Raw genomic sequence first — 10,866 nt, 5'->3', positions numbered from 1 at the left:
TCTCCCAGTGTAGGCTCAATATTGCCTACACCGTTGTCTGCAAACATGCTTTTTCCTCCCAGCACTCCTCATCCTCCATTTACCTTTATTTTCACGGCGTTTGGGGATTCCCGCAGGGATTCGTTAGAGTTGGGGGCACTGGGACCAGGGGCTAGAGTTTTGCGCCCCTTAGGCAAGCCAAATACAGAAAAGCGGGGAGAGAGAGATAGCTAAGACTGCCGGGCACTGAACGGTAGAAATTGGGTCGGAAAGGAGAGGGTGACAGGTGAGAGGACCAACCTTCTTAGCTCGGCCGCAAAAACCGAGCAGTCCAGCCAGGCAGCTGCAAGTTACCGTAGCAACCGTGAGATCCCGCGAGACCGACTCGGCGGCGCGCCTGCGCACTGCCGCTGGAGGGCCCTGTCCAGAGTCGCCGCCCTCGCTGCAAACGCAACTCGGGGTTTTTGTACGTGCGGCGTCGCTTCCGGGCCGCGGGAAGCAGTGAGCAGCCCTTCTCCACCGTGAGTGAGCTAACGCAGGATGAGAGAATGAGAAGTTCCCTGCGCATTTGGAAATCGGGGCCGGAGAGGGCGAGGGCAGCGCGCACGGGCACGGGGGCGCACGTGGAGCCGGCGCCATCGTGAGTGGGAGCAGGGCGCGTGGGCCGGAGGGTCCCACCCCCGGTGGGATTGTGGCTGGGACTTGGTGGAGTTTGGAGGCTCCGGGGCACCCCCAGACGCCTGCCTCCCCAGCCGCCACCGTCCGGACGGGCCCATTTTCCGGCCTCCGGGCCTTGGCTCCCGCCCCGTGCTCTGCCTGGAGGTGAGCATCCTTTGGTTACAAGAAATATTAAAGCCCCAGCCTGGCCCTTCGGTACACCACAGCCTACAAGGGGAGACGGACCGCGTAGTAACTACAATCGCTCGTGCTAAGTGGGGAGGTGCGAAGGCACTAGGCACAGGGGCCGCATCCAGAGGAAGGAAATAACTCCGGGTCAGGATTGCAGCCTCTGGGAACTGGAGCTCTCCCCTCCGCTACCGGATCCATATACGGAGGCATCTCTGAGTCATTCGTCTGCTTTACTCCCAGTCGATCACAACTGGGTAAATGTTCCCTTCTTGATTATTTCAGCCACCGTATATTTCGGTCCATACCCTCTGCGGCGACTCTAGTGCATGCCACCATCATTTCTTTCCAGGACTTCTCCTTTGCTGCTTCCACTCTTGGCAAAGGACCCCTCCAGACCTTTCCAGGACAAAGATCTTTGTGCAGTGCCTTTCTAATCATGCCACTCCTCTGCTTGAGACGTTAGTTGCTTCCCACTGTAAGGCCCGCAAGGACCTTCACTGTCGTCAGGTCCTTACCTGCTTTCCTCATACCTCATCACTCTCTCTAGCATCTCTACCCCAATGACACTGAACTTATTTCATTTGCTTTAAGGCTGTTCCCTGGACACTCTTTCCACTTCCTGCTTCCTTTGGTAAGCATTCTTCAGATATATGTTAAAAGATCGCTTCCTCTAGGAGGCCCTGCCTAACCCCTCAACTAAATCAGGCTTCTGCCATATATGTTCCCTTAGTATTTGGTGGTTCTCTGACCTGAATGTGCAGCACACAGTAACGTATTACCTGCTAACATGCCTTTCTCATGGATTTTAAGCTCAGTGAGGCCAGTGACTTTTTATTATGTAATACTTTATGGCTTGGTGCATCATGGGTCATCCACAAGTAGTTGTGGAAGTAAGAAAGGTGGGGCTGAGGGTGGGAGTAGTATTGCAGAGAGGGAATGTGTAGAAGGACGTGGAGGTGAGAAAGTAGCGGCCTCATTCAGTAGTATGCGATTCAGCGGTGCGGAATAACGTGCACGGCGGGGCCTCTAAGGAGATGGGGCAGAGCGCGGAGGGCCTTGTATCTCACCTTAGAGTTTGCACTTGATCCCATAGTCAGTAGCTGAAAAGGCACTGCAGCAAAGCTTCCTGTTTTACTCCTCTGAAGCTGTTACTTCTCCTTACCAGTCAGGACTTTTTGCGTTTGGATTACAGGGCATAAGATTCTGCTTATCCGAACTTCTTGGCTCTTGTCTCCCCCACTAGATTCTGAAGACGGGAGGAGTTAAATGCCTGCCTTCCTCCCCCTCCAGAGCACGTAACGGTAAGTCCTTATTTCAGCATTTATTTTCTGTTATTTGAACACTGACATGTTAACTGACTTACAGCATGGCAGGAACTCTGTCCTCCAACCTGATGGCAGCCTCCGCCATACACCTTTGCATTTGGATGAGCTACTTCCTGGTTCCCTGCGCTTGGGGGAGCATGGAGATAATGGGGGTTCAGGAGGGCTGTGCCCTGGAGCTGGGGTGCAGGCAGCAGATACTGAGTCTCTGGCAGCAGGCTGTACTGAAATGAACAAGGTCTGCTGTTACCCCAAGGAGCAGATTTTGGGTTTTCTTTAAGAAAGTGACTTGGAAAGAACACTGGGGACCAGTAGAGGTTGGGAGACTGGTTCTCAGCACTGTCCAGAGTGGAAAGGCTGCCTCTTCCATACCCACGGTCCCTACTTCTGGTCTGTATCACGTACATAGCTTTTTGCGAGTGTGGCCCTGTTTCTAGGGACTCTTGAGTAGGTACATCATAGGTACCAACCATCTGTATGTTATAAGGGCCACAGGTTAAAGGTGCCGCCAGCGTTGAAAGAGCATAGAATTTAGATTTGGAAACTAGCTGTGACTTTGAGCAAGTTATTTGATTCGAGTCTGTCTCCTTAACCACACACTGGGCAATGACAGGTATTTCGTGAGGCTCAATAACACATGGAGAAAGTGCCTTATAAATTCTGACACACTCCACAGAGGCACTTGCTCGCCTGCATCAGCAGCCAGCCCAGCAAGTAGGAGTTGAATTGGCGAGAACTCCTAATCGTGCATGGGCCTTTCCAGGGGGGCAGGCCTCAGTGGGGTAGATGACGTGGAATGGGCGGACAGCTAGAATGAGAAACTGGTCCCCTGAAAACAGGGACAGTTCCCACCTCCAGACTCCTCCAGGGCTGGCTTGTTTTACCTGATTTTTGCCACATGGGTCCCTATGGCCCTTAGCTGAGCCCAGGAAGAAGAGGAAGAAAACTTAGGAACGAGAAAGGAATATGCAGTTGCCTCTAGGCAGAAGAAACAGCATGTGCCCCCTAAACCAGTGCTTTATAACATTTTCCCAGTAAGGATCCTTCAGGTTATTTTTCCTTAATGGATTAATATCTCGTTTCATTACTAAGTTTCCGTAGTTGTCATCAAATTGCCAGCTGGAGGAGCAGTCAGCATGGAATAACCATGGAAAGGGGAGCTGGCCACCTGCTCTGTATCGGATGCTTTGGGGAGGGTGCACAGGAAGCTTGGTCCAGGGAGGGAGGCTTACAGAAGGGCATAGAATGAAAGTATTGTTTGCGTTTTCAATAATGTGCATATAGTACTGTAACGGTTCTTTAATAAAAGTGTCACACCTGGTGAATTATAAATGGCGGAGGCTTCTGGGGCCCTCATAGATTGTGAGCTCCATGCAGGCAGACATGGGGACTTGTCACTGATGAACCCCAGTGCCTAAACACTGTGTGCACACTGGAAGTTCTCAGTGAATATTTGTGGAATGACTGAATGGAACCCTAACTGGAGAGGGATTTCAAAATGGTAACAGATCTATAAGATTAACGTCATACAGTCATTGAAAGGATGAATAATTATGAACAAGAAGAAACATGGAATATTTTTAATAAATGAAATAAATAGGATTTCACCGTGATTTCAATAATGCAGAACACTCATTACCTGTATATGAATAAAGACAAAATCATAAAAATATGGGGGAAATAAATTACTTAAGAGAGAGGTTAAGTGTGTGGTCATGTACCTGGTCCTTTGTAATCAAGCTTGAGGTAGCCTATCCAGAATCAGAACTAGTACACCCAGGATAGTCTTAAGACGTGCGCTGCTAGTTAACACACATTTTCCTTGTCGTTTTGCTTCACGATGAAGGATTTTCAGGATGGCCGCAGCTGCTCAGGCACCAGGGAGGGGCTCTGTCCGGAAGACAAGGCCTTTGACCGTGAAGACTTCGCTGAACAACCCGTACACCATCTGCTGGAGCGATCTGGAGCGCGAGGACATGCACTTCTTCTTACAGACCCTCGAAGACAGATTCACATCTATTGGACTTAAGAAGATTGAGGATAAGAAGAGGAAGAAAAAGCAGCCTTTTTTAAAAAAACAAAGCAGGGACAAATGTAGCACAGACGTTGATGTGAGTGAGGATCTGAAGGAGAAGAAGCCAGAAGACGCCCAGCAGGTGGCAGGGTGGACCCCGGTCCACGCCAGGAGGCAGCTTGCCATTGGCGTCAACGAAGTCACCAGGGCTCTGGAAAGGGACGAACTGCTTTTAGTCCTGGTGTGTAAGTCCGCCAAGCCTGCCATCATCACCTCACACCTGATTCAGTTAAGTTTAAGCAGAATGGTTCCTGCTTGTCAGGTTCCTCGCCTCAGCGAGAGAATCGCGCCTGTCATTGGCTTAAAATGTGTCCTGGCCTTGGGATTCAGAAAGGACACCACTGACTTCGTTGATGAAGTAAACGCTATAATTCCCAGAGTTCCCAGTCTAAACGTCCCATGGCTTCAAGACAGACTTGAAGAGTCCAGAGAAAATTCAGAGACTGAATCTTTGGAAAGCCAAGACAAAGAGACTCTGGAAACTTCCTTTGAAGACTTGTCTAAGCATAAGAGGAAGCTCGTTGAAAGTCAGCGGACTGTAGTTTTACAACCCCTTAAAATAAAAAAACTGATTCCAAACCCTAATAAAAAAAGGAAACCACCCAAAAGTAAAAAAGCTGCTTCAAAGTAATCTTCTATAAACTTGTCATTTCATATGATTGGAAAATCACACCTTGTATAAAAGCTTTGAAACTAATAAAATCAGTTACTTTTACATATATTCTTAAGATATTGCTTGGTACTATTCCTTTCAAATGTGTAAGACTCCTTTTACAACACAGATATGCTAAAGCTTAAAAACACTGCAGAAAATATTCAGAAATGCATATCAAAACAAGTTTGTTGAAACTAATGTCCATGCATGTATAAATTCACTTTTTAAAAGGCTGGTACAATGCTGTGATCAAGAACATCTGTATCCTACAGCATGTAACATCTTTCTATCAATCTTGGAAAATTTGTCACAATAAACATGGTTCTAGTTAGTAGGGTAGGTGAAACTGGGCTGCAGATGCATATAAGTTAAAGGAAAGATACTAAATGTCAAGCAATAAATACACTGTCTTCAGGAACAACACATTTTTTCCTATCAATTTGACTTTCTTTGTAGTTGGGCTTAAGCATAGGCTTGGGAGAAAGGCTTGACACAGAAAAAGCCAGATAAAGTCTTTCGACTAGTTAGAATTCACCCCTTTATAGGGTTAACTTTTTTCCCTTGGAAATTTAACATGCATACAAAGCATGCTAGTAATTAGGTGAAATGAGGTGGGAAGAGAATAGCAAATTAACTAAGGAGCCTGGGTTCTCAGGTGGGTCCGCAATGACCAGCATCCTTCGTGTAAATGGAGCACAATCAAGGCTCTATGTTTGTGTTCAAGTGTCTGCTACTTTGTGTGAGTTTGGAAAAGTTACTTTCTCTAATTTAAGGGGAAGCATTGCCAGAGTCTATTTTCATCCTAAATTCTGGATCATGCCTCCACTCATTGAAATTTTACTGAATGACATCTTGGCACCAAAAAAAGAAAAAAAAAGAAAAAAAAGGCAAAGAATATCTCATGAAATAGAGCATTGACAAGGGATGCAGGACAAATGTGTTTTTTAATATGGAAAACACTATATTACATTGAAATTTAGTTCTAACAGCTACTTAAACACAAGTAGTTTTATTATTTTGAAATGTGCATTGGTAATCTTAAATTATAGAGGCAGATGTTCTAGTTATTAGTAACTTAAAATGAAAGATAATTTAGTAACGGATTTTATAAATGAATAAAGGAACAAGCCCAGTTTCATCATGAGGTAAGCATATAATAAAATTTTAGACTGACAATTCTGCAATGATTTGAAAACCTACTTTGCATGCCTTCATGCCATAAAAATGAATGGAACATAATTTTCAACTAGAGCCTTGCCTCCAGATTAAGTTAAAATCTCATTTACTTAATCCTGGTATCTGAAAAAAAAAATGTTTCAGTGAATCGGTTCAGTTTTGCTTCTTGAAGCCTTTCATCTTCTGTTAAGAAAGAACGATAACGTGATTGGGTTCGAATCATCCTAAATGGGACGTCTCCCTATTTGTCTTCAAGAAGGTACAAAACAGCCAGGAACAGATTATGCTCCACTTGCGGGGCCCACGCCCGCCCTCTGCTGGTAGTCTCAGGGATACCGTGGCTTTGGGTTGGTCTTGAGCATAATGACAAGCTGCAGGAGCAGCTTTCAGCAATTTAGCGTAAATCATGCTCAACGACTGTTTTCTGTAAAGGGCCAGATAGAAAATATGTTAGGTCTTTTGGTTCATACCGTTTCTCTCGAAACAACTCTGCCTTTTGTAGTGTGAAGCAGCCACAGGCAACACATAAATGAATGAGAATGGCTGTGTTCCAATAAAACTTTATTTATGGATGCTGAAATCTGAATTTCATACAGTTTCCACATGACACAAAATGTTGTTATTTTCCTCCAACCACTCAAAAGTGTAAAAACCATCCGTAGCTTGCGGGCTGTACAAAAACAGGCTGTAGGTTGGATTTAGCCGATGGGCCACAGTTTGCTAGCTCCCGCCTGGTGTAAGACATGATTGGTTTCATTTGACCACTTACAACATGAAGGAAAAGCATCATCATGTTGCCTAAAATAATTAAATTTCTCTGGACTGACCAGTCTAGGCACTGGAAGAGGGAAGGCAGGAAGAAGTATATATTTTGTGGTATTTGAGTCACGGCCAGTTTACGTGGCCTCGTTCAGCATCTCTTTTTAACTTGGACTATTGGCAATATATACATATATATGTACACTGTGAAACTTGGTTTCTCAAATTCTAGATAAAAACACCAGTAACAAAATTATGCATACTTATTTACAAATAAGACATTTTCCATTAGCATGACAGCTTTCATGATAAATTAAAGTCAGCATAAAGGAATGTGTGCAATTTTGCATAAGTAAGAAAAACATTCAAACTATCAATGTCCTGATAGCACTAATAAATTCCACCGGGCATTTCCTTTGACTTCAGAGATTTCATTTTCTTTTCCTCACATATCCTCGCTGTTGCTGAGAAAAAAATGAGTTTGTGCAGCAGCAGCAAAGCCTAGTCTGCATGGTGCTTACTATTTCCGAGAGCACCCTTATTTGCACAACACTTTTTGAGCCAGTCTACTGACCTGTTGAAAATTAAAGTACAAACATGTCTCTTGATTTGGCAACTTGGCTTCTGGAGAAATAAAGGTAGTCATATCCAGTACATTTTTATCTTGCTCTACATGTAAACACCCACGATTCATCAAGTTATGGAAGTGCCGATGGCAGAAATGATAGCAGGCAAGGTAATATGAGTCAAAATTTCCCAAATGGGTCCTTCACTCTGTTACACAGACAGACCATCACCACTTAATAAACAGAAAAGCAGCTGTTTATCTCCACACAAGAGCAAAGATTTTCTTACATTTCTGTGACGTCTGTTTCATCCATTTAAAAAAAGTCCCTTTTCTAGAGAATGGAAAAATACCTCCTCTTCATCAAGACATAGCCAAAAGTCTGAAAATTAGAGGAACGTGCTCTCTGTACCCTTTCTTCCCTCCTACAAATAGGTAAACGGTGAAAAAAAAAAAGAGGAAAAATGTTAACGTTCTAGCTAGAAATATGTAGTACTGGTCACATGAATTTTTTTTTTCCCCCATCTTTTCTGCTTGTTACCAACTGCATGGATTTCACTTAAGTTGTGCTTTTATTCTTCTTTGGAATGGCAGTTCCAGGAATCACTAAATGGAATATTAACAAATGATGGTGTCAGAGGTCTATAAATGGAAAGAGCCACCTATTGTAATACAAGTCCAACCTAAAGGGAGGGAAGAAATGGAATAGTAAGAATAGGTAAATAAGAAAATGTAGCACAATGTATCTGTATTTTTAAAAAGCCACTAAAAAACGTCCTTAAAGGAAGCACGTATGGAATTTCCTAGGTAAATTTATTAAGTTTACAAAGGGCATATTAACTTCTCTTACCTTTTCAGAATCTGTTCCTGGACACCTCCAATTGTACAAGTAATATTGTAAATTGCCATCTCCTATACCAAACTTGAGTTTTTCCAAGAATGTCTTATTTTCCATCAAATCTAATGCATTGAATACATCAAATCCTTTCTGCCAATGTAAAAAGGATTTAACATTTAAAATTTCAAAGGATTAGAGTGTTTTCTATAGTCTGTATTTCAGTATAACACTCAATTCCTCTAATAATAACCTGCATTTACAATAAGGTTTAATGTCAGCAATCTATAGTATAAGTTAAGAATTCAGTTCAAAAATGTCTTATACAACTAACAGTGAATCTGATGGAGTCAGCAAGATTATCCAGAAATGCTAAATCAAAAAATAGTATACTGGCTAACATTGATATAAAGTAATCTATTAAGATTTCAGAAAATACTTTGTCCCTATTTTAGCAGGAACAGTCGGCTAGGTGGCTTCGTGTCAAGAATTGTTCGTTATTGGCCTTTCTAAGTTCTGATTCGGCTGAAGTTTTAAAAACTTTAAATAGTATATCTGTCTTGGGCTGATGCTGAGAAGTAAATTTAGTAAAATTTTAATAGTAAAAATCTAATTTCTTTTAATGTTAGATAACACTATTCAAAATGTGATATAGATGAAGCACTTAAATTTTGATTTCTCAGAGTTTTTACCTTGAATAACTTATTACAGGCCTTTTGTGGGGGAACTAGTTGAAAATTAGTAGTAGGATCAAAGAATCAGGATAATGTTGGTTTTTGGGATCCAACAGTAATAGATTTAAAAAGAAATGTTTTTAATGATCTAACATTAGATAAATGCAAGGAAGACACTTTGGATGTGTTGTTCCTAATTTCTCATTAACAATATTTTTTCATAATAATTATGTCAAAATGTATCTGTTAGCTTATTTCAGTTTCTTTTTAAAGGAAAATGTTTACTTGTAGCAATAATTCAACAATTATCCTGACTACTACACTGAGGATAAAGATAAGTAATGCAAATATAGCAAGGCATATTTTGAATTTAATTCATTTTAAATTCTGTAAATTTTAACAATAATCCCCTTAATTTTATAAATAAAATTCATTTATCTTTAAAATTCAGAGACGACTTTGATAAATGAAAAAACTTACTGTTGCTAATTATTCACTGTAACGCAAATACTCATGTATTTTCCTTATGTCATAGGATCATGTATTTTTCTTATATTACTTATGGATTTTAGGTATTCTTGTAAGGATTAAAATTTCTAATTTTTACAACATGTCTTTTTGGTTAAACTGCAGAATTAATGACGGAAAAGGGCCACTAAAGTTTTGAAAGAAACTCTCATCAAAACTTTTCCTTTGACTAATGGCTGACACTAAAAAATATCTCCAAGTGAATTCCACAGTAAGCTGTAAAATACAGTAAGACGTTTTATATACTTTGATACACATATCTGGAGAAACACACAGCACAAAAAAGAACAAGCTGCTTACCGACTTAGCTATGATGAGCGCGTCACTCATGAGGTCCAGCAGGGGCGTCTCCGTGTGAATGTTGTAGAATGAGTAGGCAGCTTTGAGGCTCTTGTGAGCGGGGTGGTGCATGACTGTGGAGGGGAGTGTGTAGAAGCTCAGGAAGTCAGTTAGTTTACCACTGGCGTTCTAAAGAATAAAGGTAACGTCAGGTGAATACCTCCTAGAACAAATCTCATCCATGCATTTCAGCTAACGTTTTGAACTGTGACTTAAGCTAACGTTTTGACCTGTGACTTACACCATAACTTCTGTTAGAGCAAAAAGCAACAACTCGTGCTTCTCTCCTGGCAGTCCGATTTGGAGCCCCGTAGAGTATGTTGAGTAGAGACCGAGAAGGGCATGGGGTTGTAACCCTAGCCTAAGTGCTAGTGAACGATGTGCATAAAGATCTGAAGAAGCAGAGTGCTGGAAAAGGAAAGCTTCCCTTGGGATGAGTGATGAGTCCCTCCAGACTTACGGAAAAGCACTCAAAGGAGATTCATTGTGTTTGCAGAAATAAGAGTGCTAAGGGTGAAAAGGCAGCCTTCTCCCACTAAAAGATACTGTGTAATAAATAGCTAGCATCTTCTTGGCACAAGGGGAGAATTTCGTCAGCTTAAATCCAAACTGGAGAGGATTCAGAAGCCGTTTTAGAGGCTTGTGAAAGGCACCGGCACTACAAGAAAATATACATATGTGAAATATGTGAATAACGGAAAATCTGAAGCTATCGAAAGCAAAGGGATGAAAGAGTGGTATTGCTTTAATCGTTGGTATACCTCCATCCAAGACACTGGGGTGTGTTAATAGTCGTGCTGGCCTACGAGGTTTGCATATAATTCAAATGATGATATGTTTGAATTCTACAGCTGAGGAGGCTAGACAACCCCCTCCCCCCACCCGCCGCATGCCATCGCTAGTCTTTCAGAAGAAAAAATCAGTTCCGTAGGGATGGATTATCCGGTTTTTGAGTGCTTCTGATTCAGTAAGCCTTGTTTTAGACATTAAGAAATTAGAGAGAGGCATTAAGCTAAAGTGATTCTCTATCCTGCTGTAATAGTAGCTCAGTATAGAGATGAATTAAGACCTAAACTTTAAGCTTTAATAAAGACTTTCGACTTAAAAAATA

General features: G+C 42.1%; 2 protein-coding genes across 9 annotated transcripts in view; one reads left to right on the top strand and one right to left on the bottom strand.

The window, feature by feature from the left end:
- The first annotated feature begins 394 nt into the window (after positions 1-394).
- On the top strand, positions 395-4,952 carry RPP38 (ribonuclease P/MRP subunit p38). Of its 6 annotated transcripts, none has more exons than XM_016134379.2 (3): positions 395-500; positions 2,072-2,129; positions 3,997-4,952. In XM_016134379.2, the coding sequence occupies exon 3, from the start codon at positions 4,007-4,009 to the stop codon at positions 4,853-4,855; it is 849 nt and encodes a 282-aa protein (XP_015989865.2). In that variant the 5' UTR covers positions 395-500; positions 2,072-2,129; positions 3,997-4,006; the 3' UTR covers positions 4,856-4,952. The 6 variants fall into 6 exon arrangements, with proteins under 6 accessions (XP_015989865.2, XP_015989872.2, XP_015989871.2 ...); XM_016134386.2 differs by having other exon boundaries at positions 404-500; positions 2,021-2,129; XM_016134385.2 differs by having other exon boundaries at positions 412-801.
- An 852-nt stretch (positions 4,953-5,804) lies between these two features.
- NMT2 (N-myristoyltransferase 2) overlaps positions 5,805-10,866 on the bottom strand; it is a 55,834-nt gene continuing 50,772 nt past the window's right edge. For 2 of the 3 annotated variants that reach the window (XM_036228166.1, XM_036228167.1), the window contains 3 exons: positions 9,717-9,884; positions 8,230-8,367; positions 5,805-8,062 (listed from right to left, as the gene is read on the bottom strand). In XM_036228166.1, coding sequence (XP_036084059.1) covers positions 8,042-8,062; positions 8,230-8,367; positions 9,717-9,884 — 327 coding nt within the window. In that variant the 3' untranslated portion in view covers positions 5,805-8,041. Of the gene's footprint in view, positions 8,063-8,229; positions 8,368-9,716; positions 9,885-10,866 lie in introns of those variants that run through there. The other variant, XM_036228168.1, reaches the window with a different exon arrangement.

The sequence above is a fragment of the Rousettus aegyptiacus genome, unplaced genomic scaffold (assembly GCF_014176215.1).
Source record: "Rousettus aegyptiacus isolate mRouAeg1 unplaced genomic scaffold, mRouAeg1.p scaffold_m13_p_10, whole genome shotgun sequence".
In the NCBI taxonomy this organism is placed as follows: domain Eukaryota; kingdom Metazoa; phylum Chordata; class Mammalia; order Chiroptera; family Pteropodidae; genus Rousettus; species Rousettus aegyptiacus.
This window is presented reverse-complemented; position numbering and strand designations above follow the sequence as displayed.